The sequence below is a fragment of the Bos indicus x Bos taurus genome, chromosome 10 (assembly GCF_003369695.1).
Source record: "Bos indicus x Bos taurus breed Angus x Brahman F1 hybrid chromosome 10, Bos_hybrid_MaternalHap_v2.0, whole genome shotgun sequence".
NCBI lineage: Eukaryota > Metazoa > Chordata > Mammalia > Artiodactyla > Bovidae > Bos > Bos indicus x Bos taurus.
The window spans coordinates 70,924,901-70,951,988 of NC_040085.1; the positions used below are offsets into that span (position 1 = coordinate 70,924,901).

Consider the following 27,088-nt stretch of genomic DNA (forward strand, 5'->3'; position numbering starts at 1 on the left):
ATAAGCATTAGACTGCTTACTAAAAATAAGATCTCTTAGTAACATTAGTCTCCAGGCTTAACCTTTGATTTTCATACCTGAGGTTGGAAGCCTCAATTTTGGTAAAATTAGTAATGATAAGTATTATATTGTATTGACTATAAGTATTGACTATAATAACAAAACAAGGGTTTGAATACACACTTATACATTCAGTAGGAGAGGGAATATTTTAACTGGAGATCTAAGCTTCGTGTGTTTTAGGGTAGAAAGGGAACTTACCTTTTGAATCTAGCATCCCAGGTTATTTAGCCCACCAGTGTGTCCTTCTACAGAAGTCTTTTGCAAAGGATTGCAGAGAAATCTCCCATCAACAAAAAAGCTCCAGGATCTTGGCAGTATTCCTAAGTAATGGATTGTTGAATTGATCCAGGTCAACCCTTTTTTTATTATCTGACCTAAGACTATAGGATCACCTTTTGTACAGTTAATTGAATTGACCCAGCAGATAAGGCTATGGATAGATAAGATGTTAGTGGAAAAAAGGGCATCAGAATTTGGTCTAATTTACAGAGGAGAACAGAGACGTCCAGGGTTAGAGGGGTAAGTCAAAAAAAGGAACATTATCAGGGACTTTACTGATCTGTTCTTTCCCTTTTGCCTGCACTACTTTTTTTTTTTTTTTTTTCAGTTGAGGCCCTGCTTAGTTTCTATCAGGGAAAACCCAGCACTTACATTCTAAGTGCTTAGGTATAATGAAGGATGCAGAAATGGATGCAACACAGTTCTGGTCTACAGAAGTGTTGGCCAGTGTCTGGACCAGGTGTGGAAACTAGGTTCTGATATGGAACATGGGTACTATTAGGATGTCTTTCAAATCTAGGCCCAACTGTGTGGTGGAGAGTTAAGCATCTTACATTTCTTTTCCATGTTGTTGTTCCAGCTCACATTTTAAGTCTAGGATAAACAGTTCCAGATCATGGGAAGATAACATAGTATCTCATTCTCATAGCTGCCTCAGTAGTTTTAATAATCATTTTAGTATCCATTTATTGGGCATATATTTTCCATACCCAATATATCATTCAATTCTTATGCATTTAATGGATGAGAAGACCGAGTCTTAGAGAAGGACCAGGTTGGTAGGTTAATGATTATATAGTCATAGAAAAAACAACCTTGCTAGGAGTTGTTTACAGAAGATACTACTGTTATTCCTTTGGTTCTGCTTGAAGATTCCATTTATATTTAAGGATTTACTGACAGAGCTCAATTTTGTGCCATTGCCAGTAAAAACAAGTCCTTGTCACCTGCTTCCCATCTGATTATCAGGAGACTATTTGCTTAACAATACTTTGATAATAGAAGTTAAACTTCTAAACAGTGGAAAGAGTCCTTAGCTCTGGGTTTTTCATTGCATTCACTCATTTTTTTATTTACCAACAAATACTTGAGTGCCTTCTTTGTGCCAGGCACTATTCTAGATGCTGGACATAAGGGAGTGAACAAAAGAAGCTGAGTTGATGCCTTTATGAAACTTTTGTTCTAGGCTGGGAAGGCAGTAAATTAAAAAGGAGAGAAAAAAAAGTGTCCGTCCATCCATCTCTATCTAATGTTAGAGAGAAATGCTGTGGAGAAAAAGAAAGCAGCATAAGGGAGATGGAATGTGTCGGATGGATAGGGTAGGAGCAGGGAGGTTTTATATATGGTGGTGATAAAGGAAGCTGCTGCTGATGTGATGTTTCGGCTGAGACCTGAAGTAGGTGAGGGGACAAGCGATGCCTGTATTTGGGGGAAAAGCATTCTGGGCAGAGAAGGCAGCAAGTACAGGGTACCGGAGGCAGGGGTATGCCTGGTGAGTGGAGAGCCGCTGAGCAGAGAGGTTAGCAAATGGAATAGGAGCTGAGGTTGGATCTTGTCTTTCAGATATTCTGATTGAGATGGGAAGCCATTTGGCTGAATAGCTTCCATTTACCTCTCCAGAGCCACTCCACCCTTTTCTAACCTGCTCTGTAGGTCCCAGTAGGCAGACCTGCACTGACAGGCAGCCTTGCTTTCTGACTTCTGGTTGCATTTACCCACAGGGAGTATTAGTAGGGGATGAGTGAGAGAGAAGGATGAGATGGGCGTCTGTATTCTCTTCTCAAAGAATTGTCTGGGTGGGGCTGTCTCTAGGTTTCAGATCAATCCCTAATTGTCTCCTCCATGCAGCGCTCTGCCTCCGCCTCCACTCCTCCTCTTCATTCTTCAGGTCTAGAAGGGGGTGAAGGACCCCTGTGCTGCTGGCCCCCGTGTTGTGATAGGAACTCTCCTCGGATCACCCACTTTGAATGTGCCATCTGTTTCCTACCAGAGGTCAGACTGATCTGTAACTGGAGGATTTGGCCACAATCTTTTGAGATTTCAGCAGGCCCATTTAGGTCACTGTCGACAGTAGGCTGTGAGGAGGCCAGCGTGGGTGCAGGGAAACCAGTTAGGTGGCTATTGCAGAATTGATGATGGCTCTGCTCAGGGCTGTGGTGGTGGAGGTAATGAGCAATTCTGAGATTCTGGGTATCTTTTGGAGGTCTCTGTCTTGACAAGCTGTTTTACTTCTCAACGAACCTGATGCTCAGAGGACCTTTTATGACCACAAAGCAAGATGTTGTTGTATTATTAGTGATTGTCTTCCTTTTTGTGTCACCTGCAGCCACCCCATTGCAAATGTTCCATAATTCAGGCTGGTAGGGTAATACCAGTACAGTCTCAGAGGTAGCAGGCTTACCAAAAGCAGTTGTTACTGAAGATACTACTCTCATTTTCCTTTTAGACAGCCCTTGAACAGAGGCAAAAGCATTCTCTGCTTAAAATGGCATGATGTCATTAGACAACATTCAGTCAAGTAACAGTCAATTCTGACGGAAATCTAGAAGAATTATTTGTTGTTGTTCCATTGCTCGGTTGTGTCCTACTCTTCGCAACCCCATGAACTGCAGCACGCCAGGCCTCCCTGTCCATCACCAACTCCCGGAGTCCACCCAAACCCATGTCTGTTGAGTCAGTGATGCCATCCTCTGTCGTCCCCTTCTCCTCCTGCCTTCAATCTTTCCCAACGTCAGCGTCTTTTCAAATGAGTCAGCTCTTTGCATCAGGTGGCCAAAATATTGGAGTTTATCTTCAACATCAGTCCTTCCAGTGAATACCCAGGGCCGATTTCCTTTAGGATGGACTGGTTGGAGTCCTTGCAGTCTCCTTGCAGTCTAAGGGACTCTCAAGAGTCTTCTCCAACACCATAGTTCAAAAGCATCAATTCTTCTGCACTCAGCTTTCCTTATAGTCGAACTCTCACATCCATACATGACCACTGGAAAAACCATAGCCTTGACTAGACGGACCTTTGTTGACAAAGTAATATCTCTGCTTTTTAATATGCTGTCTAGTTTGGTCATAACTTTCCTTCCAAGGAGTAAGCGTCTTTTAATTTCATGGCTGTAATCACCATCTGCAGTGATTTTGGAGCCCCCCCCCAAAATAAAGTCAGCCACTGTCAGCCCCAAGAAGTGATGGGACCGGATGCCATGATCTTAGTTTTCTGAATGTTGAGCTTTAAGCCAATTTTTTCACACTCCTCTTTCACTTTCATCAAGAGGCTCTTTAGTTCCTCTTCACTTTCTGCCATAAGGGTGGTGTCATCTGCATATCTGAGGTTATTGAGATTTCTCCCGGCAATCTTGATTCCAGCTTGTGCTTCATCCAGCCCAGTGTTTCTCATGATGTACTCTGCATATAAGTTAAATAAGTGGGGTGACAATATACAGCTTCCCTGTCCTTCATCATCTCTTGGAGTTCGCGCAAACTCATGTCCATTGAGTCGGTGATGAATTCTTTTCTCTTAGAGGGGAAAAAAAAGAATACTCCTGAAGCAATCATAGAATGACTCACAAGAGCATATAATGAAGTGCTCAATTCTGACTGCATTGTGCGAGGTTTCAGGGAGTGGAAGCTGATCTGTTGTGGGCTGAGGGAGTCAGAACAACTTCATGGATGATGTGGATGGGGTCGGGCTGTAAAGATGAAGTTTGAGGGACAGCCATGCCAGTTTGAGGAGCCCTTAAGAGGGAAGACTTACAGGTTGGCTGTGGTAGGGAATTAGGTCAACGGATGAGGCGGCTGATCTAATGGTAGATGGGGAAGAGGGGAAGGTAGAATGGGATGAAGAGAGCCAGGCCAAAGAGCTGGCCGCAAGTGACAGGCATTGTACTGCTGCAGATCCTAAAGGAGGGAGCACTGGGAATCCAGGGGCGAATCCTCGACTCCTGCTGATGACATGGTTCAAGTTCTAGTCTCTGAAAGATTATTAAATGGAAGTGGAACAAGTTCCTACATATGGTCAGACTAACTAATTTTTTATGCTTCTGATAAAAGGAACCAGAGCTTTGCTTGTTAAATGCTTAGTAGGCTAGTTATGTGAATCAATTTTATTTTATTGAAATTCAGCATATATCACATTGCTCAACTATAAGAAAGTGCAAGTATCAAAATCTCCCAGTTTTCCTTTTAAAAAGCTCCCTGAAGTGCTTTTTGGAGTATACTTGTATGCACGTACTTGTAGGAGCTGAAGCTCCAATCCTTTGGCCACCTGATGGGATAAGCCAACTCATTGGAAAAGAGCCTGATGCTGGTTGGGAAAGATTGAGGGCAGGAGGAGAAGGGGATGACAGAGTATGAGATGATTGGATGGCATCGCTGACACAAGAGACATGAATCTGAGGAAACTCCAGAAGATAGTGAAGGACAGGGAAGCCTGGCGTGCTGCTGCCCATGGTGTCGCCAAGAATTGGACCCAACTTAGCAACTGGACAACAAAACAAACCAAAAGCCTACTGACAAGATTTACATTTTAAATTTAGGTATCAAAATAAATAAATAAATAAATTTAGGTATCTATACTATTTAAAATCACATTATTAAAATCACACTAATTTAGAAATATTGTTCTTTCTCCTCCTCATATTCATAAAACATTGTCTTCAAATTCTTAATATCCATCTTTGACCTTAATGTTTTTATTATCATTGGAGCTACATCTTAGATCTATGAATATGTTTTTTTTTAATTAATTTTATTTTTAAACTTTACATAATTGTATTAGTTTTGCCAAATATCAAAATGAATCCGCCACAGGTATACATGTGTTCCCCATCCTGAACCCTCCTCCCTCCTCCCTCCCTATGAATATGTTTTTGCAGGCCACACTTTTAGTTTTTCGAGATACATCCCTTTTGAATATGGAAAAGATAACTGAATATTTTATCACAAGTTACAATTATTATTATTTTACCATGTGTCCAGTTGGTGCATATCTTTGATCTTCATAATTTAAACACTTTATTACTTTTTAAAGGGATCTTTGAAAGGGTTTACAGTGGCAGTTTACACATGGAAGTGTGAGCTCATATCCCCAGGCATTTAAATGTGTGTTTGTCTTCTTTCATTGATACCATCAGCTGACCTCTGTAGACAGCGGAAACCAACCTTAACTGAGGTTCTTCTAGGCTGGTGTATCAACCCTAATTGGTTCATATTCAAAATAAAGAATTGAAAGAACTCCCCACAGCAAGAGTTACTTTGTAAGTATTTCCTATAAGGTGACTTGTTTTTTCTGAGGGATAATTGTTTTAGGATGAATCCTTTTCTTATATTTAATCTATTAATGGTTCTTTACCACTTCTTCAGTATTTGCGTGAATCTCAGGCAGCAACTCTGCTTTCTGGAATGGGCCTTCTCTGGGAGAGAGGGGGAGATGTAGGGAGCAGGGAAGTGATGATCTATGATATGAAAGTTGGTGCAGCATGAAATTTGCTTTAGATAGAAGCTGTGAAAGAAAAAGTACCAAATGTATGAGTTGTTTTTTTTTAACCACTCAGCTATGAATGGAAATTATTCTGTGCTTCCGATTGAACTTCTAGAAAAATTCCATGAGCTGTCTTTTAAACAGAGCTGTCAAGAATGCAGGCGGATGGCTAGATCTGCATTTGTATTGCCATGGCACCTAAGTCTTGGGGACTTGGGGGCAGTCACTGCATCTCTGACCCCAAGATTCTCACGTAGTCTCTCCTTTGTTGAAAACCACAAACTGATACACATATTAGTTTATATCGTGTACATAGACTATGCACACACACGCGTATATTTAATAGTTCATATTATATAAAGTTACATGTGCCTGTGCTGCTGCTAAGTTGCTTCAGTCATGTCTGACTCTGTGCGACCCCAGAGACGGCAGCCCACCAGGCTCCCCCGTCCCTGATATTCTCCAGGCAAGAAAACTGGAGTGGGTTGCCATTTCCTTCTCCAATGTGGGAAAGTGAAAAGTGAAAGTTGAAGTCACTCAGTCATGTCCGACCCTCAGTGACCACATGGACTGCAGCCTTCCAGGCTCCTCCGTCCATGGGATTTTTCCAGGCAAGAGTACTGGAGTGGGTTGCCATTGCCTTCTCCTGTATATCCATTTAAATATATAGTAGGGAAGGAAAAAATCTTTTCCAGTACCCAGCTTAGATTCTCCAGATGGGGCCCTGTAAATTAGACTGATCAAAAACAAATTAACAAGAGAAAAATAAACAAATTTATTGACATGTGCATTGTGTATGTACACATGGGAACACCCATTGAAAGGGTAATTATATGTCCTTATATGCCACCTTAGGCTAAAACAAAGAAAGGGTTTTAGGCTTTGGGGCTGGGGAGACAACTCATGGGAACAATCCAGGAAAAGTATGGTAAACAAGAGTTGTTTAGTTAGGTTTGCCATTCAGATTTAAGTCAGTGCCTTCGCCATTGATTAGAGTTGTTAGGAGTCCTCCACCCCCTGGTATGGAGAGGGAGACATCTTTACAAAAGGAAACTTAATGCCTTGTTTTTATTTATTTTTATTATTATTATTTTTTTAATATAAATTTATTTATTTTAATTGGAGGCTAATTACTTTACAATTGCCTTGTTTTTAGAGCTTTTTCTTCATCTCCTGGTTATCAGTGGCCTTTAGCTTAAAATAATCCATATACCAAAAAGGCCTGTTTTGGGATGGCATATTCTGGGACTCCTCAATATGTGTAATCTGACTTCAGTAAACTTAAAACCATTCTGTCCATAGAAACACTTAGCCTGTGCCCTGTCAGAAGCAGGGGTAAACTTTTGACAAATGAGTAGACTTAACTCCGAACTCTTATGTTCCCTTTTTGCCATATCCTAAGTGACCAATTGCCTCATGACTGGAGAAAGTGAGAGATGTATTGTTAGGACTAAGTTATGTTGTACGTTAAAGAGGTTTGGGAGGGCAGACAAGGGTTTCTCTAGGTATATCTCCATTGCAGAGTTAGAATTGCTGGGTTGTAGGGTGTGTGTCTTTTCAGTGTTATTACCTGCTACTGTGTTGCCCTCCACAGTGGCTCTAGCAATTTAAGCATTAATTAGTGGTGTACTACTGGAGAAGGCAATGGCACCCCACTGCAGTACTCTTGCCTGCAGTACTCTTGCCTGGAAACTCCCATGGACGGAGGAGCCTGGTAGGCTGCAGTCCATGGGGTCGCTAGAGTCGGACACGACTGAGCAACTTCACTCTCCCTTTTCACTTTCATGCATTGGAGAAGGAAATGGCAACCCACTCCAGTGTTCTTGCCTGGAGAATCCCTGGGACAGAGGAGCCTGGTGGGCTGCCGTCTGTGGGGTTGCACAGAGTCAGACACGACTGAAGCGACTTAGCAGCAGCAGCAGCAGTGGTGTACTACAATTAGTGGGACTTCCCTGCTGGCCCAGACGGTAAAGCGTCTGCCTACAATGCGGGAGACCCGGGTTCCATCCCTGGATCGGGAAGATCCCCTGGAGAAGGAAATGGCAACCCACTGCAGTCCTCTTGCCTGGAAAATCCCATGGATTTTCTGGAGCCTGGTAGGCTACAGTCCATGGGGTCGCAAAGAGATGGACATGACTGAGCAAGTAATTAGTGGAGTTCTATTTTGCCATCACCCTCTCTGAGACTTTATTGTCAGCAGTCTTAATTTGGAAAATATAGTATCTTTTACATACGTTTCAAATATCTCCCCCTAGGCTCTTGTTTGCCTTTAATCTTGCTTATTTTTATGTTCTTCTTTGTCTTTTTCCTTATAGTTTAGGCTTTTAGAAGAAATCTTTGTCTATCCCAAGAACATAAAGATATTCTCCTATATGCTGTTTTAATCACTTGACTCAAGTTTTTCATATTTGAGTTTAATCAACCTGGATTTTACTTATTTACTTTTGGGATGTGAGGTCGGAAGGCAGTTTTTATTAGCAACACTTACTGTCCATGTTTTTTCCTTTAATATTGGATTTTCCCATCTCTGCCTTAAACCACGTTTTCGTATGTATATGGGCTGTTAGGAATTCTTTAATGAAAAATGCTGCTAAAGGGACTTCCCTGGTGGTCCAGTTGCTAAGACTCTGTACTCCCAATGCAGGGATCCCAGGTTCAATCCCTGGTCAGGGAACTGGATTCCACATGCAGTAGCTAAACGCAACTAAGACCTGACCCGGCATGGCAAAAAAAAAAAAAAAAAGCTACTAGAGGACACTTCCTGAACATTCTAGCACAGTAATGCTGTGTGCCTGACCTTTGAATGATGCGGGTTACTACTGATAACATAGCTGCGGATCTGTGGGCCATTGGGAACTCTTTTCTAGTGATTTCATTTTCTAATGATTTCTTTTCATTTTCATTTATGATTTAAACTTAATTTTCCTTCATTACTTTGGAACACCTGATGTTAAAACAAGGTTTTCTAAACAAGGAATTGGCAGTGAGGGCTGCTGCTGCTGCTGCTAAGTCGCTTCAGTCGTATCCGACTCTGTGCGACCCCATAGACGGCAGCCCACCAGGCTCTCCGTCCCTGGGACTCTCCAGGCAAGAACACTGGAGTGGGTTGCCATTTCCTTCTCCAGTGCATGAAAGTGAAAAGTGAAAGTGAAGTCGCTCAGTCGTGTCTGACTCTTAGTGACCCCATGGACTGCAGCCTTCCAGGCCCCTCCGTCCATGGGATTTTCCAGGCAAGAGTACTGGAGTGGGTTGCCATTGCCTTCTCTGGCAGTGAGGGCAGTGGTCTCAAATCAGGCTGACCATTAGAATCAGCTGGGGAGCTTTGGCCTCCCCATCCCCTCCTCCAGGGTTGTACCCCCAACCAATTAAAACAGAACCCCTGGGGGTGGGACCCAGGCATTGGTATTTTTAAGCTCTTTTAATAGGCAGCCAGGGTTGAGAACCCATGGTTCATAAAGGGTTCATAAAGGATCTCAGCCTTGATAGAGAGGAACGCCAGCTGGTTACAGAGACTCTGTCAACTCTGACCACCCGCTGAATCTTGTACTCAAAGTATTAGGATATTTGTTCAGAAGAAATGTTTTACCTGTCACCTTTGTTTAACCTTTACTAAGAAGAAGAAAAGTGTGGTGAGCAGTTGAAAAAAAAGATAGTTATAAATTAAGAAAGTCCTATTTGGAGTCAAACTCAAGCATCAGCCTCTGAGCTGAAATCCACTGTGACTATTAAAGAAAACCTTTTTGATCTATCAAACATAAGCATGCGTCAGAATCCTCTGGAGGACTTGTTAAAAAGAATCCTCTGGGTGGGCCCCATCCTAGTAGTTTCTAATTCGATAAATCTATGACCTGAAAATTTATATTTTTAACAAGCTCAGCTTGGTACACTGCCTCTGAGCTACTTGCTCTAAAGGTTTCTGTTGTGTTTTTTTTTTTTTTTCCATTGTTGGTTTTTTAAATCCATTCTCCTAATGACGTACAACTGGGCCGTTGCCAGATTCTGGATATAGTGAATAATGCTGTTATAAACATTCTCGTAGAAGCCTTTTTACGATCATGTGCTTTCATGGGTTAAAAACCTGCAAGTGGAATTGTTGGATCGCAGGGTAGGTGTATGTTTAGTTCTAAATGAAACCACTAGCCTTTTCCAGAGTGATCATACATGTTACACTCTCACCAGCAGTGTTTGAGGGCTCTGGTTCCTTGACACCCTTGCCAACATTTGGTGTTGTCCCTCTTTTCAACTTTAGTCATTCTGCTGGTGGATGTGGAGGGATATTGTTACAGAAAAAATTATTCATGACACATGTTAAAGAAGACTGTATTCAAGGAGGACTACTATGATGGTGTTTTGCAGTGGGGGAGAGAGATTGGGCTCAAGTCTGAATACAGCAAGGAAAATTGGGAATTGATAGCATTCTTTGGCATTGCCTTTCTTTGGGATTTGACCTTTTTCAGTCCTGTGCTGAGTTTTCCAGATTTGCTGGCATATTGAGTACAGCACTTTCACAGCATCATGTTTTAGGATTTGAAATAGCTCAACTGGAATTCCATCACCTCCACTATCTTCATTCATAGTGATACTTCCTAAGGCCCACTTGACTTCACATTCCAGGATGTCTGGCTCTAGGTGAGTGATCACACCATCGTGGTTATCTGGGTCATTAAGATCTTTTTTGTATAGTTCTTCTGTGTATTCTTGCCACCTCTTCTTCATAACTTCTGCTTCTGTTAGGTCCATACTGTTTCTGTCCTTTATTGTGCCCATCTTTGCATGAAATGTTCCCTTGGTATCTCTAATTTTCTTGAAGAGTTGTCTAGTCTTTTCCATTCTATTGTTTTCCTCTATTTCTTTGTATTGATACGGAGGAAGGCTTTCTTATCTCTTCTTGCTATTCTTTGGAACTCTCCATTCAGATGGGTATATCTTTCCTTTTCTCCTTTGCCTTTAACTTCTCTTCTTTTCTCAGCTATTTGTAAGGCCTTCTCAGACAACCATTTTGCCTTTTTGCATTTCTTTTTCTTGGGTATGGTCTTGATCACTGCCTCCTATACAATGTCACGAACCTCCATCCATAGTTCTTCAGGAACTCTGTCTCTCAGATCTAATCCCTTGAATTTGTTTGTCATGTCCACTGTATAGTCATAAGGGATTTGATTTAAATCACACCTGAATGGTCTAGTGGTTTTCCCCACTTTCTTCAATTTAAGTCTGAATTTGGCAATAAGGAGTTCATGATCTGAGCCACAGTCAGCTCCCAGTCTTGTTTTTGCTGAATGTATAGAGCTTCTCCATCTTTGGCTGCAAAGAATATAATCAATCTGATTTTGGTATTGACCATCTGGTGATGTCCATGTATAGAGTCTTCTCTTGTGTTGTTGGAAGAGGGTGTTTGCTATGACCAGTGTGTTCTCTTGGCAAAACTCTGTTAGCCTTTGCCCTGCTTCATTCTGTACTCCAAGACCAAATTTGCCTGTTACTCCAGGTATCTCTTGACTTCCTACTTTTGCATTGTAGTCCCCTATAATGAAAAGGACATCTTTTTTGGGTATAAGTTTTAGAAGTTGTAGGTCTTCATAGAACCATTCAACTTAAGCTTCTTCAGCATTACTGGTTTGGGCATAGACTTGGATTACTGTGATATTGAATGGTTTGCCTTGGAAACAAACAGAGATCATTCTGTCGTTTTTGAGATTGCATCCAAATACTGCATTTAGGACTCTTTTGTTGACCATGATGGCTATTCCATTTCTTCTAAGGGATTCTTGCCCACAGTAGTAGATATAATGGTCATCTGAGTTAAATTCACTCATTCCAGTCCATTTTAGTTCACTGATTCCTAAAATGTTGATGTTCACTCTTGCCATCTCCTGTTTGACCACTTCCAAATTACCTTGATTCATGGACCTAATATTCTAGGTTCCTAAGCAATATTGTTCTTTACAGACTTCACTTCCATCACCAGTCACATCCACAACTGGGTGTTGTTTTTGCTTTGGCTCTGTCTCTTCATTCTTTCTGTAATTATTTCTCCATTGTTCTCCAGTAGCATATTGGGCACCTACTGACCTGGGGAGTTCATCTTTCAGTGTCTTATCTTTTTGCCTTTTCATACTGCAAAGATGGACACAGAAGTACAAAAGTCAAGGCCTGATTGGGAGGAGGATTCAGAGGAGCATAATTAAAGTTTCATTAAGTAGAGTCTCTTGGACAGCAAGGAGATCAAATCAGTCAATCCTAAAGGAGATCAACTCTGAATATTCATTGGAAGGACTGATGCTGAAGCTGAAACTCTAGTACTTTGGCCACCTGATGTGAAGAGCTGACTCATTGGAAAAGACCCTGATGCTGGGAAAAATTGAAGGCAGGAGGAAAAGGGGACAACAGAGATGCGATGGTTGGATGGCATCACTGACTCAGTGGACATGAGTTTGAGCAAACTCGGGGAGATAGTGACAGACAGGGAAGTCTGGCATGATGCAGTCCATGGGGTCGCAAAGAGTTGGACACCTCTGAGTGACTGAACAACAACAACAATAGTCTCTGTCAGTGTTACATTGTAGAATATTTGCTTCTAAATTGACAGAAGCAGTCTCTAATTGATTTCAACATCTATTTAACTACTATACATATAAATACATGTACAGTGTGTGTGGGCAGATGTGTTTGACTTTTCAAAAAAGTAGTTGTGGTGAAATCTTGGTGCGTGCGTGCTAAGTCACTTCAGTCGTGTCCAACTCTTTGTCACCCTATGGTCTGTAGCCCTCCAGGCTCCACTGTTTATGTGATTCTCCAGGCAAGAATATTGGAGTGGTTTGCCTTGCCCTCTTCCAGGGCATCTTCCTGACCTAGGGATCAAACCCCAGTCTCCTGCATTGGCAGGTGGGTTCTTTACCACTAGCACCACCGGGAAGCCCAGAATCTTGATATTAAGTGTTCTGTTTTAATTCTTAATAATTTATAACTTTTTATTATAAAAATTTTCAAATATACGAAAAATTGATAGTATTTTTTTGCCTTCCACCCAATTTCCCCGACCCCCATAAACTGTTCAAGGATAAATTTTAAAAGATAATAAGATCATGACTCATACAAATATAAAATGAGCACCTGTCAAAGACTTTATTTGACTGATGAACCCAGTACTTCAGATAAGAACTCAACATGCCATACATTTATAGTCAGATAGGAATGCGGAAATAGATTTGCAAATGGATGCAAAACTGGTCAATAGTCATAAAGTGATAGTTGCACTTTACTAGATACAGTTTGCATTTCTGTGGACAGAATTTATTTGCATTACTGTCAGTTTTCTGCAAATTAATTTCTATCTCTACAGAGTTACGAGATAGTCTAGTGTCACAACTAGACTAGAGATAACCTAGTAGAGATAACCCAATAATGAATCATCCAGCCAGGACACAAGTTTTCCTTTGGGGGTTGTGTCTGTGTGTTTACATAGTGTGTGCATGCGTGTTTGTGTGTGTATAAGTCTATATGTATATGACTATTTTTTCCCCTGGATTTTGAAAGAAGATGAAGTTATTTTGACAGTTAACCACTAAACAATAAAGCATGCGTCTCTTAAGAATAACATTCTACATAAAGACAATAAAATCACACCTAAGAAGATTAATAATCAGATAATCATGATGGTATGATCACTCATCTAGAGCCAGACATCCTGGAATGTGAAGTCAAGTGGGCCTTAGGAAGTATCACTATGAACGAAGATAGTGGAGGTGATGGAATTCCAGTTGAGCTATTTCAAATCCTGAAAGATGATGCTGTGAAAGTGCTGCACTCAATATGCCAGCAAATTTGGAAAACTCAGCAGTGGCCACAGGACTGGAAAAGGTCAGTTTTCATTCCAATCCCAAAGAAAGGCAATGCCAAAGAATGCTCAAACTACTGCACAATTGCACTCATCTCACACGCTAGTAAAGTAATGCTCAAAATTCTTCAAGCTAGGCTTCAGCAATATGTGAACCGTGAACTTCCAGATGTTCAAGCTGGATTTAGAAAAGGCAGAGGAACCAGAGATCAAATTGCCAACATTTGTTGGATCATCGAAAAAGCAGAGAGTTCCAGAAGCACATTACTTCTGCTTTATTGACTATGCCAAAGCCTTTGACTGTGTCAGTTCAGTTTAGTTGCTCAATCGTGTCTGACTGCGATACCATGAACTGCAGCGTGCCAGGCCTCCCTATCCATCACCAACTGCCAGAGTCTACCCAAACCCATGTCCACTGAGTCAGTGATGCCAACCAACCATCTCATCCTCTGTTGTCCCCTTCTCCTGCCCTCGATCTTTCCCAGCATCAGGGTCTTTTCAAATGAGTCAGCTCTTCGCATCAGGTGGCCAAAGTATTGGAGCTTCAGCTTCAGCATCAGTCCTTCCAATCACAACAAACTGTGGAAAATACTGAAGGAAATGGGAATACCAGAACACCTGACCTGCTTCTTGAGAAATCTGTATGCAGGTCAGGAAGCAACAGTTAGAACTGGACATGGAACAACAGACTGGTTCCAAATAGGGAAAGGAGTACGTCAAAGCTATATATTGTCACCCTGCTTATTTAACTTATATGCAGAGTACATCATGAGAAATGCTGGGCTGGGTGAAGCACAAGCTGGAATCAAGATTTCTGGGAGAAATATCAATAACCTCAGATATCCAGATGACACCACTCTTATGGCAGAAATTGAAGAAGTACTAAAAGGCTTCTTGATGAAAGTGAAAGGGGAGAATGAAAAAGTTGGCTTAAAGCTCAACATTCAGAAAACTAAGGTCATGGCATCTGGTCCCATTACTTCATGGCGAATAGATGGGGAAACAGTGGAAACAGTGAGAGACTTTATTTTTGGCGGCTCCAAAATCCCTGCAGATGGTGACCACAGCCATGAAATTAAAAGACACTTGCTCCTTGGAAGAAAAGCTATGACCAACCTAGACAGCATATTAAAAAGCAGAGACATTACTTTGCCAGCAAAAGTCCGTCTAGTCAAAAGTATCGTTTTTTCAGTACATATATGGATGTGAGAGTTGGACTATAAAGAGAGTTGAGTGCCAAGGAATTGATGCTTTTGAACTGTGATGTTGGAGAAGACTCTTGAGAGTCCCTTGGACTGCAAGGAGATCCAACCAGTCCATCCTACAGGAGATCAGTCCTGAATATTCATTGGAAGGACTGATTTGTAGCTGAAGCTCCAATACTTTGGCCACCTGATGCGAAGAGGCGACTCATTTGAAAAGATCCTGATGCTGGGAAAGATTGAAGGTGAGAGGAGAAGGGAACGACAGAGGATGAGATGGTTAGATGGCATCACTGACTCAGTGGACATGAGTTTGAGCAAACTCCGGGAGTTGGTGATGGATAGGGAGGCCTGGTGTGCTGCAGTCCATGGGATTGCAAAGAGTCGGACACAACTGAGCAACTGAACTGACTGACTAAGAAGATTAAAAATAATTCTTTAATACCATCTAATATTCACATTTGTTTTTCAGTTTCCCTGATTTCTCAAGATTCTTTTTATATCTTTCTGGTATGTTTGAATCTGGAGCCAATCAAAGATCCTTTATTTCAAGTTGTTTAACATTTTTGAAGAGCTAATCCCTTGGGATTAAATTTTCTGATGACTAATCCTGATGACCTTTCTTGTAACATTTCATGTAGCAGTGTTTCTGAAACAGATGCTTTCGGATGTCATCCTCCTCCGAAGAGAGCCAAATCACTTTCATTAACATGGTCACAGACTGTGTGCTTTGTGCTCAAGAGAAATGAACCTATGGGCTTTTTGCTGTTTACACAAGAGAAAGTCATCTCTTACTGTAGGGCTGTTAATAACCTTTTGTATTGCGGCCAGTTGGTAGCTGCCTTGCCTGTGGGCCTCTCCTGCCGAAAGGAGAGATTAACTAGAACAGGATAGTCTCTTGCTTTGAGGTAAAAAGGAGACATGGAAATTCAAGATAAAATTCAAGATAAAATCAAAGTCCTGGGAAAGCGGACACACTTTAGCATCTCTATATTGAAGCTGAATCTTCCTTCCTTTCTTCCTTACTCCCTTCCTTCCTAATTCTGACTTGAGAGCTATACAGTGTTAGAGTTCTTCATGATTTAGGTAACTTTCTTTTTAAATACTTACCCTCAATTCTGAGAATTTTGATAAAATTTTAAAAAGGAATTTAATTATAATTCTTGCTTTATAGACACTATGCAGTTGTTGTGACTGCTTTTCTTAATTCTGTCCCAAAGGCTAAATTTTTAATTTTACTAATGTTTGGAGACCCCCAAGACCACTCTTAGGTTTACTGATTCACTAGTACTAGTTCAATTCAGTCACTCAGTCGTGTCCGACTCTTTGCGACCCCATGGACTACAGCACGCCAGGCCTCCCTGTCCATCACCAGCTCCCGGAGTTTACTCAAGCTCATGTCCATTGAGTCGGTCATGCCATCCAACCATCTCATCCTCTGTCGTCCCCCTTCTCTCACCTTCAGTCTTTCCGAGCATCAGGGTCTTTTCAAATGATTCAGCTCTTCACATCAGATGGCCAAAGTTTTGGAGTTTCAGCTTCAACATCAGTCCTTCCAGTGAATATTTAGAACTGATTTCCTTTAGGATGGACTGGTTGGATCTCCTTGTAGTCCAAAGGACCTTCAAGAGCCTTCTTCAACACCACAGTTCAAAAGCATCAATTCTTTGGCACTCAGCTTTCTTTATAGTCCAACTCTCACATCCATACATGACTACTGGAAAAACCATAGCTTTGACCAGAGGGATCTTTGTTGGCAAAGTAATGTCTCTGCTTTTTAATATGCTGTCTACGTTGGTCATAACTTTCCTTCCAAGGAGTAAGTGTCTTTTAATTTCATGGCTGCAATCACCATCTGCAGTGATTTTGGAGCCCCCAAAATAAAGCCTGCCACTGTTTCCCCATCTGTTTGCCATGAAGTAATGTGGTCATGTATGGATGTGAGAGTTGGACTGTGAAGAAGGCTGAGCACTGAAGAATTGATGCTTTTTAACTGTGCTGTTGGAAAAGACTCTTGAGAGTCCCTTGGACTGCAAGGAGATCCAACCAGTCCATTCTGAAGGAGATCAGCCCTGAGTGTTCTTTGGAAGGAATGATGCTAAAGCTGAAACTCCAGTACTTTGGCCATCTCATGCGAAGAACTGACGCATTGGGAAAGTCTCTGATGCTGGGAGGGATTGGGGGCAGGAGGAGAAGGGGACAACAGAGGATGAGATGGCTGGATGGCATCACTGACTCGATGGACGTGAGTCTCAGTGAACTCCAGGAGTTGGTGATGGACAGGGAGGCCTGGCGTGCTGCGATTCATGGGGTTGCAAAGAGTCGGACACGACTGAGCGACCGAACTGAACTGAACTGAATGGGACCAGATGCCATGATCTTAGGTTTCTGAATGTTGAGCTTTAAGCCAACTTTTTCACTCTCCCCTTTCACTTTCATCAAGAAGCTCTTTAGTTCTTCTTCAATTTCTGCCATAAGAGTGGTGTCATCTGCATATCTGAGGTTATTAATATTTCTCCTGGCAATCTTGATTCCAGCTTGTGCTTCGTCCAGCCCAGCATTTCTCATGATGTACTCTGCATATAAGTTAAATAAGCAGGGTGACAATATACAGCCTTGACGTACTCCTTTCCCTATTTGGAACCAGTCTGTTGTTCCATGTCCAGTTCTAATTGTTGCTTCCTGACCTGCATACAGATTTCTCAAGAAGCAGGTCAGGTGTTCTGGTATTCCCATTTCCTTCAGAATTTTCGACAGTTTGTTGTGATCCAAAGTCAAATGCTTTGGCATAGTCATTGAAGCAGAAATAGATGTTTTTCTGGAACTCTTTTGCTTTTCCAATGATCCAGCAGATGTTGGCAATTTGATCTCTGGTTCCTCTGCCTTTTCTAAAATAAGCTTCAACATCTGGAAGTTCATGGTTCACATATTGTTGAAGCCTGGCTTAGAGAATTTTGAGCACTACTTATGTTTCCTGAAAACTGGGTTTCCCTCTTGATGGATGTTGAGCCAAAAGACACAGTCAAATAAAAGATTGGAAGAAGGAAAGATTTATTACTACAAATAGGGAGAACACTGGGGAATCTTTCCCAAGGCAGTGTCTCCCTTAACAGCAAAGCTGGGGAAGTTTTACTAGGGTATATGCATATTCATGATTAGGCTTGAGTCCAAGCTTTAGTTGGTTCAAGTCAGAAGCATCAGTAAAGATCAGCATCGTCAGCCTTTGGTTCCAGTAGATCTGGTGGTTGAGGCCTCAAGCTGCTCTTTACCATTAAAAGAGAACTAGGAATTTTCACAACTCATGTGTTGTCTTTGTTACTGTTATTTTTCTTGCCTGATAGTTTCTGCATTCTTTGGTGTCTTAAGATCATTGATTACTAAGACCTGTTCAAGGGCAAGTATTGTGGCCAGGCTTAGATCCCAGAATGGCTTAGGCCAAAAATGGCTTCTCTTATGTCAGGAAAGTCAGGTTGGATTTTCTTTCTCTGCGGACCTCTGCCTTTTCTGCTTACACAGATTCAGAGTACTCAGAATATAGCTGTACTCAAGGTGATGACTTATTATAGCAAAAGGCTAGAAAGCAAATCAGCCAAGGGAGAGGCTCATGGGTGGAATCTGCAGGAATCTAGGACAAGTGTCTAAGAGTCCTCTCCCAGTGGAGTCACAGAGAAGGAATTTAATTTCTCCAGTATCAAACTGTGACCACACATGCAGAACTACCAGGGAAGCCCGTTAGAGACTTGTTGCTCATGGTTTTTAGTGGGCCTGGTCACTAAAAGCCAGCACCCTCTTTTTAGAATAATTCCAGGCTCCCAGAAGGAAAATAGCTGCTCAGCATAAACTAACTTGCTTCTACAGTTTAGGCTTAGTGAGCCAGTCTTATCAGCTCTGGGAATGGTGGGAACCCTGGCATATTCTAGGCTCCCAGACTCCAGCGAGGGTCTACCTTTCAAGGAGGCCTTCCTAAGGATAGCAGTCTCAGGCCTGCTATGTTAACTCTTTTGTATACAACTAGCTTTTTTCCTTTCCTTCTGCTATGCAAATCAGAACATTGAAAGAATGCTTATATCTTCCCAGTGACAAAATTACTCAGATTTATATAACACTGGCAGATGACATGCAGAGAAGGGGAAGTAGAAAAGGATGTTGCATGCTTTGGCGATTACTTTCATTTTCTCATCCTCAGATGACTAGTTTTTCATTTCTGTATTAATCCACTACTATTTGTTCAAAAAACTGTAGGCTTATTGCTAGTACTATTTTAAAAGTTGTACTCTGAAAATCATACTTTGTGCTTTGAAGTGATTGTTTTCTATTAAAAAATACACCAGTTCCTAAAAACAACCCACAGAATGGGAGTAGGACAGGGAACTTGTATCTAGAATACATAAAGATTTATTACAGTTCATTGATAAAAGACAAATAACCCAGTTTAAAAAATGAAGAAAGATCTGAATAGACATTTCTCCAAACAATATCTACAAGTGTCCAATAAACCTATAAAAAGATGCTCAATATCATTAGCCGTCAGGGAAAGGCATTCAAAACTATAGTGACTTCAGTTCAGTTCAGTTCAGTTGCTCAGTTGTGTCCTATTCTTTTCGACCCCATGAATCGCAGCACGCCAGGCCTCCCTGTCCATCACCAACTCCTGGAGTTCACTGAGACTCACGTCCATCGAGTCAGTGATGCCATCCAACCATCTCATCCTCTGTCGTCTCCTTCTCCTCCTGCCCCCAATCCTTCCCAGCATCAGAGTCTTTTCCAATGAGTCAACTCTTCGCATGAGGTGGCCAAAGTATTGGAGTTTCAGCTTTAGCATCAGTCCTTCCAAAGAACACCCAGGATCGCCTTTAGGATAGACTGGTTGGATCTCCTTGCAGTCCAAGGGACTCTCAAGAGTCTTCTCCAACACTGCAGTTCAAAAGCATCAATTCTTTGGCGCTCAGCTTTCTTCACAGTCCAACTCTCACATCCATACATGACCACTGGAAAAACCATAGCCTTGACTAGATGGACCTTTGTTGGCAAAGTAATGTCTCTGCTTTTGAATATGCTGTCTAGGTTGGTCATAACTTTCCTTCCAAGGAGTAAGTGTCTTTTGATTTCATGGCTGCAATCACCATCTGCAGTGATTTTGGAGCCCCCCAAAATAAAGTCTGATACTGTTTCCACTGTTTCCCCATCCATTTCCCATGAAGTGATGGGACCAGATGCCATGATCTTCGTTTTCTGAATGTTGAGCTTTAAGCCAACTTTTTCACTCTCCTCCTTCACTTTCATCTGCTACTTCACAAACACTAGGATGGCTATGATCAAAAACACATAATATCATGTTGCTGAGGATATGAAGAAACTGGAACTCTCATATACTGCTGATGGGAATATAAAATGGTATGACTGCTGTGGAAAAGTCTGGCAGTTCCTCAAATGATTACACATTAATATATCATATGATCCAGCAGTTTGACTCCTAGTCATGCCAAAAACTTGGCCTCTGGGCACTAGGGCCAAATCGAATCTCAGAGGCAGAGTTTTGGGTGAAGCAGAAAATAATGCTGGGCTGGATGAATTACAAGCTGAAATCAAGTTTGCTGGGACAAATATAAACAACCTGAGAAATGCAGATGATACCACTCTAATGGCAGCAAGTGAAGAATTGAAGAGCCTCTTGAGGAGGGTGAAAGAAGGGAGTGAAAAAGCTGGCTTAAAACTCAACATTCAAAAGATCATGGCATCTCGTGCCATCACTTCATGGCAAATAGATGGGGAAACAGTGGAAACAGATTTTATTTTCTTGAGCTCCAAAATCACTGCAGATCATGGGGTGACTGCAGCCATGAAATTAAAAGACACTTAGTCCTTGGAAAAGCTATGACAAACCTGGAAAGTGTAGTAAAAAGCAGAAACATCACATTGCTGACAAAGGTCCATATAGTCAAAGCTATGGTTTTTCCAGAAGTCATGTATGGATATGAGAGTTGGACCATAAAGATTGAGTGCCAAAGAATTGATGCTTTTAAATTGTGTTGGAGAAGATTCTTGAGAGTCCCTTGGACAGCAAGGAGATTGGTTCAGTTCAGTTCAGTAGCTCAGTCATGTCTGACTCTTTGAGACCCCATGAACTGTGGCAAACCAGGCTGCCCTGTTCATCACCAACTCCTGGAGCTTGCTCAAACTCATGTGCATTGAGTCGGTGATGCCATTCAACCATCTCATCCTCTGTCATCCCATTCTCTTCCTGCCTTCAATCTTTCCCAGCATCAGGGTCTTTCAGATGAGTCAGTTCTTCACATGAGGTGGCCTAAAGATCGGAGTTTCAGCTTCAGCATCAGTCCTTCCAAATTCAGGACTGATTTCCTTTAGGATGGACTGGTTTGATCTCCTTGCAGTTCAAGGGACTCTCAAGAATCTTCTCCCAATACCATAGTTCAAAACATCAGTTCTTCGGCACTCGGCTTTCTTTATTGTCCAACTCTCACATCCATACATGACTACTGGAAAAACCATAGCTTTGACTAGAGGGACCTTTGTCGGCAAAGTAATGTCTCTGCTTTTTAATATGCTGTCTAGGTTGGTCATAGCTTTTCTTCCAAGGAGCAAGTGTCTTTAATTTCATGGCTGCAGTCACCATCTGTAGGGATTTTGGAGCCCAAGAAAATAAAGTCTCTCACTGTTTCCATTGTTTCCCCATCTATTTGCTATGAAGTGATGGGACTGGATGCCATGATCTTAGTTTTTTGAATGTTGAGTTTTAAGCCAGCTTTTTCAGCTCTCCTCTTTTATTTTCATCAAGAGGCTCTTCAGTTCCTCTTTGCTTTCTGCCATAAGGGAGGTGTCATCTACATATCTGAGGTTATTGATATTTCTCCTGGCAATCTTAATTTCAGCTTGTACTTCATCCAGACCAGTATTTCGCATGTGCTCTGCATATAAGTTAAAAAAGAAGGGTAACAATATACAGCCTTGATGTACTCCTTTCCCAATTTGGAACCAGTCTGTTGTTCCATGTCCAGTTCTAACTGTTGCTTCCTGACCTGCATACAGATTTCTTAGGAGGCAGGTAAGGTGGTCTGGTATTCCCATCTTGTCAAGAATTTTTGTGGTGATCCACACAGTCAAAAGCTTTGGCATAGTCAGTAAAGCAGAAGTAGATGTTTTTCTGGAATTCTCTTGCTTTTTCTATGATCCAGCAAATGTTGGCAATTTGATCTCTGGTTCCTCTGCCTTTTCTAAATCCGGCTTGAACATCTGGAAGTTCTCAGTTCATGTACTGTTGAAGCCAGCTTGGAGAATTTTGAGCATTACTTTGCTAGCGTGTGTGATGAGTGCAACTGTGCAGTAGTTTGAACTTTCTTTGGCATTGCCTTTCTTTGGGATTTGACCTTTTTCAGTCCTGTGCTGAGTTTTCCAGATTTGCTGGCATATTGAGTACAGCACTTTCACAGCATCATGTTTTAGGATTTGAAATAGCTCAACTGGAATTCCATCACCTCCACTATCTTCGTTCATAGTGATACTTCCTAAGGCCCACTTGACTTCACATTCCAGGATGTCTGGCTCTAGGTGAGTGATCACACCATCGTGGTTATCTGGGTCATTAAGATCTTTTTTGTATAGTTCTTCTGTGTATTCTTGCCACCTCTTCTTCATAACTTCTGCTTCTGTTAGGTCCATACTGTTTCTGTCCTTTATTGTGCCCATCTTTGCATGAAATGTTCCCTTGGTATCTCTAATTTCCTTGAAGAGATCTCTAGTCTTTTCCATTCTATTGTTTTCCTCTATTTCTTTGCATTGATCACTGAGGAAGGCTTTCTTATCTCTCCTTGCTGTTCTTTGGAACTCTGCATTCGGATGGGTATATCTTTCCTTTTCTCCTTTGCCTTTAGCTTCTCTTCTTTTCTCAGCTGTGAGATCAGTGAATCCTAAAGGAAATTAATCCTGAATATTCATTGAAAGGACTGATGCTGAAGCTGAAACTCCAATCCTTTGGCCACCTGATGCGAAGAACTAGCTCACTGTTAAAGACCCTGGTGCTGGGAAAGATTGAAGGCAGGAGGAGAAGGGATGACAGAAGATGAGATGGTTGGATGGCATCACCAACTCAATTGACATTAGTTTGAGCAAGCTTCAGGAGTTCGTGAAGGCCAGGGAAGCCTGGAGTGCTGCAGTTCAAGGGTTGCAAAGAGTCAGGCACAACTGAGTGACTGAACTGAGCTGAGACAGCACCAGGACCCTGTCCCAGGCTGCACTGTCCTTTCCTGGCTAACACTCCCTTATCTCTGCATCCCCTCCCTTCCCTGATTAGCAAGTATTTGAATCTGCCCTTTGGAAATCAGGGAAGATCATGAAGGCTGGTGTCTGTTCCCTACAAACAAGGAATGGGTAAAGGGTGCTGGCAGAGAAAGGCTTCTGTGCCCAGGAGGCCCAAAGGGTCCTTCTCAGTTTCATGCGTGCGTGCATGCTAAGTCACTTCAGTTGTGTCTGACTCTTTGTGACTGTATGGCCTATGGCCCACCAGGCTCCTCTGTTCCTGGGATTCTCCAAGCAAGAATACTGCAGTGGGTTTCCAGTTCATACTCCAGGGGATCTTCCCAACCCAGGGACTGAATGCATATCTCTTCTGTCTCCTGCATTGACAGGGAGGTTCGTTACCACTAGCGCCACCTGGGAAATTTTATTAGGTATATACATATGAAAACATATATCCATCCAAAAACTTGGACAAGAATATTCATAGCAGCATTATTCATAATAGCCAAAAAGTAGAAGCAACCTAAATGCTCGTCAACTGATTCCATTTATATAAAATATTCAGAATAGCCAAGTGGATAGTAAAAGAAAGTAGATTAGTGATTGACAGGGACTGGAAGGATTGAGGGTGATTGCTTAGGGGTATGGGGTTTCTTTTTGGAGTAGTGAAAGTGTTCTAAAATTGATTATGGTGATGATACGCAGCTCTGTGAATATACTAAAAACCTCTGAATAATACACTTTAAATGGGTGAATTGAATGGTATATGAATTATATCTTGATAAAACTGTTGGAAAAACATACCCATTCTTAAGAGAAAATAAAGTGAATTATTTGTTCATTATCATGAACAGCTGATCTGAAATACTCTGGTATTTATTAGAATTTATAATGTATATTTTCAGACACAAGTCAGTTACTAACTTCACTGGACTGTCACTTGTTCATTCTGAAGAGGAGTAATTAGGAAACCAGAAGAGAAATGAGACTATGTTGGGAATGGTTTAAGCAGTTTCTTCTTTGCAGGTATGACATACCTGTGTTTCTGTTAGGTGTCTTACTTTAGAAATAAACCTTGGTTTTCATCACCTGGTTCCTGGCTGCTTATGTTGCCCAAATGGTGACTGATGGTGGGACTTCCCTAAGAAGTTCTCAGCTGGAAGCTTTGCCTCCTGGGGGTCTTACGTGTCAGTTAGAATGCTCATCCATTAGCCTCTGAATATTATTAAGTCATATGGATGTGAATTGATTTGTGTTTAGGTACAGGAAGTGAGTTTTCCTCCTACTTGCTTTTTGTTTTATTCAGAATCCATCAGTTCACTTGAACTATAACAGTATATTATAGAAAAACAAAACAGCAACCCCCCAGTATATAGTACACACATCTTTTTATTTAATGATCTTCCTGACATATGTTTCTTTCTTTCTTTCTTTTTAATCTTGTTCAGCATATACCAAGGGAGGCATGGCTGACAACGCAGTCTGTGTTCCGCTGAGTCTGGTGCTTTGCATTAGTCCCATATCAATGTCTGGCAGGGAGAGAGTCCTGAGGAGTCTGGGATGACTTTCTTACTCCTCATGAGACAATCTCACAGTGACTTCAGTCTGTTTTTTGAAGTATTGTGAATTCTTAGCCAGACAGTCCCTCAAACTCATGTTCAAAGGCAAATACCAAAGCATATCCTGAAACCAAATATAAACGAATTTTAGATTGGCTGCCGTTTTAGCTGATACACATCACTGCTCCCCTCATCTTGATTCTTGCACACTTGTCAAAGGAGCTGGAAGCTCTAACTCAGTGGGTGTTTCAGAAATATTAAATAATGCATTTTTTATATTTCCCAAGATGGTTAGATAGCATCACCGACTTGGTGGACATGAATTTGAGCAAACTGTGGGAGATAGTGAAGGACCGGAAAACCTGGCGTGCTGCAGTCCATGGGGTCGCAGAGAGCTGGACATGACTTAGTAACTGAACAACCGCAACGAGAGGACATTATTACGTATCTTGGAATCTCAGCAAGGACTGGCCTCACAAAGCAAGGATGGCTGTGAAGCTGAAACCCTGTGTCCTGCTGGTCAGTCCCCTCCGGCACTACTGTGCTCTTTCCTTAGGGAAGCTGTGCTGGTGACCACATCATGCTGTGGTCTTCAGAGGAGAGTGGTCATCTCATTTCCTTTGTGACTTGACTTTCTGAGAGTCTATGTTTTATGGGACTGTGGAGTTGCTGTGTGACAAAGGTCTGATGATCAGGTGTGCTGTTTCTTTGGTGTCCCCACGATCGATATTCTTGTAAATCCCTTCAGGAATTTTAATACTGTTCAATCTGTATTTAAATTATTAAATCTGACAGTAAGAAGTAGGACCCTTGGCAGAAATTGAGTATTTGAGAATGACCAGTTAACGAACACCTAAACAACTTCATAGAGCAGGCAAGAACAGATCAAGCAAAAGGGATCTGTCTTTATCTCCGAGTAGCTGGTGTCGGGATGCCAAACCACAGAACCGCCATTCGTTTGGATATTACGGATTAGTTTACTGGAGAAGTGGGTTGTGATGTTAACGTGGTGCAGATCATTCTTTCTGTCCTTGTCCCAAACCTGTCCTCCTGCAGAGCTACTGCATGCAGTCATATCATGCTGTTAGGTTCAAAGCCACACCAAGGAACTCTAGCCAGTAGGCATTTGTGGCGAGAGGAACAAAAAGCTGATAAAAGTCTTACCTGTTGTTGTTTTCTTTCTCCCATCTGCTACATCCTTACCAGGCAAAAGTAGAAGAAAAGATCCAAGAGGTCTTCAGTTCTTACAAGTTCAACCACCTTGTACCAAGGTAAGCTGTGGTTAGCAGTCTGAGTGGAGCTGGGAAGTACCATCTCCCGTGGGAGCCTTTCTTCTTTCCTCCTTGAGCTTGTCCAACCTCGGGGTATTGTAGCTATGAGGTTGGTGTTTCCTCACCTGTGGCTCCCTGAAGATGCTCCTGACTCTAGCTCCTGCCACTGTTAGAATACCGACTGGAGGAGTTGTGCACTGGAGCTGAGCCATCAGGTGTTACATGGGAATGCCCCTCAGAGCCTGAACTCTGAGCTCTGAAGATGGAGAGAGAGAAAAAGTTTGTGATTCTGTAGCTTAGTTCTGACCCTCTGTACTGGTGTTCAGAACTCTCAAGTTTTTCTTTCTCATGTAACACTTTGAAACAGATATAGCGTCAGGGGGATGGAAAAGGATGGATTCCTTTGGTGTGTGTTATGACTTGACTGGGAAATGTGGGGCGTTTGAGCCTCTCCTAGCCTGGCCCTTTTTGGTGGCTGTGCAGCAGATTCTTGGGGCCACACTTTAAGTGAGAGATACAATGCCTTTTGTTTTCGTTGGTGCTTAGCAAGTTGAAGCCTTCTAAGCTCTTTTGAGGCAGAAATTCCAAAAGGGGGATTATAAACAGAAACTTATTAATTTGAACCTTCATTTCCCTCCCCCCCCCCAGTTTTATAATGTATCACACTAGAATTTCATAAGGGCATTTCTCTTCTAATCACAGATTGCTTCTCTGAAACCACCCTGTGCGATCTTTCCTCATCAGTAGTTCAAGTTGTGTTTGCTCATCATTTTACATTGATGTTACAGTACTTTTCCTAGACAATCTCTGAACGTAGAGTAGTTGGGCCACTGGCTGGGCTGGTTCTCTCTGGGTGGGAAGCTTATGGGTCTAAAATCTGGCCTGATCTTGTTCACGTCTCCCAACTTCCTGACACCTCCTCACGCACTGACTCCTGGCAAGTCAGTCTCTGGGTCAGTCTGTCTTTCACTTACTGCTGCTGCTAAGTCGCTTCAGTCGTGTCCGACTCTGTGTGACCCCATAGATGGCAGCCCACCAGGCTCTCCCATCCCTGGGATTCTCCAGGCAAGAGCACTGGAGTGGGTTGCCATTTCCTTCTCCAGTGCATGAAAGTGAAAAGTGAAAGTAAAGTTGCTCAGTCCTGTTGGACCCTCAGC

General features: G+C 42.0%; 1 protein-coding gene and 1 non-coding gene across 2 annotated transcripts in view; both read left to right on the top strand.

The window, feature by feature from the left end:
- The window catches only part of FNTB (farnesyltransferase, CAAX box, beta), an 80,497-nt gene that overhangs the window by 8,796 nt on the left and 44,613 nt on the right, over positions 1-27,088 (top strand). The window contains exon 2 of the mRNA XM_027554334.1: positions 25,867-25,931. Within this exon, the coding sequence (XP_027410135.1) occupies positions 25,867-25,931 (65 nt within the window). The remainder of the gene's footprint in view (positions 1-25,866; positions 25,932-27,088) is intronic.
- TRNAG-CCC lies at positions 8,414-8,486 on the top strand. Its single transcript has one exon. It is a non-coding gene; the product is annotated as a tRNA-Gly (tRNA).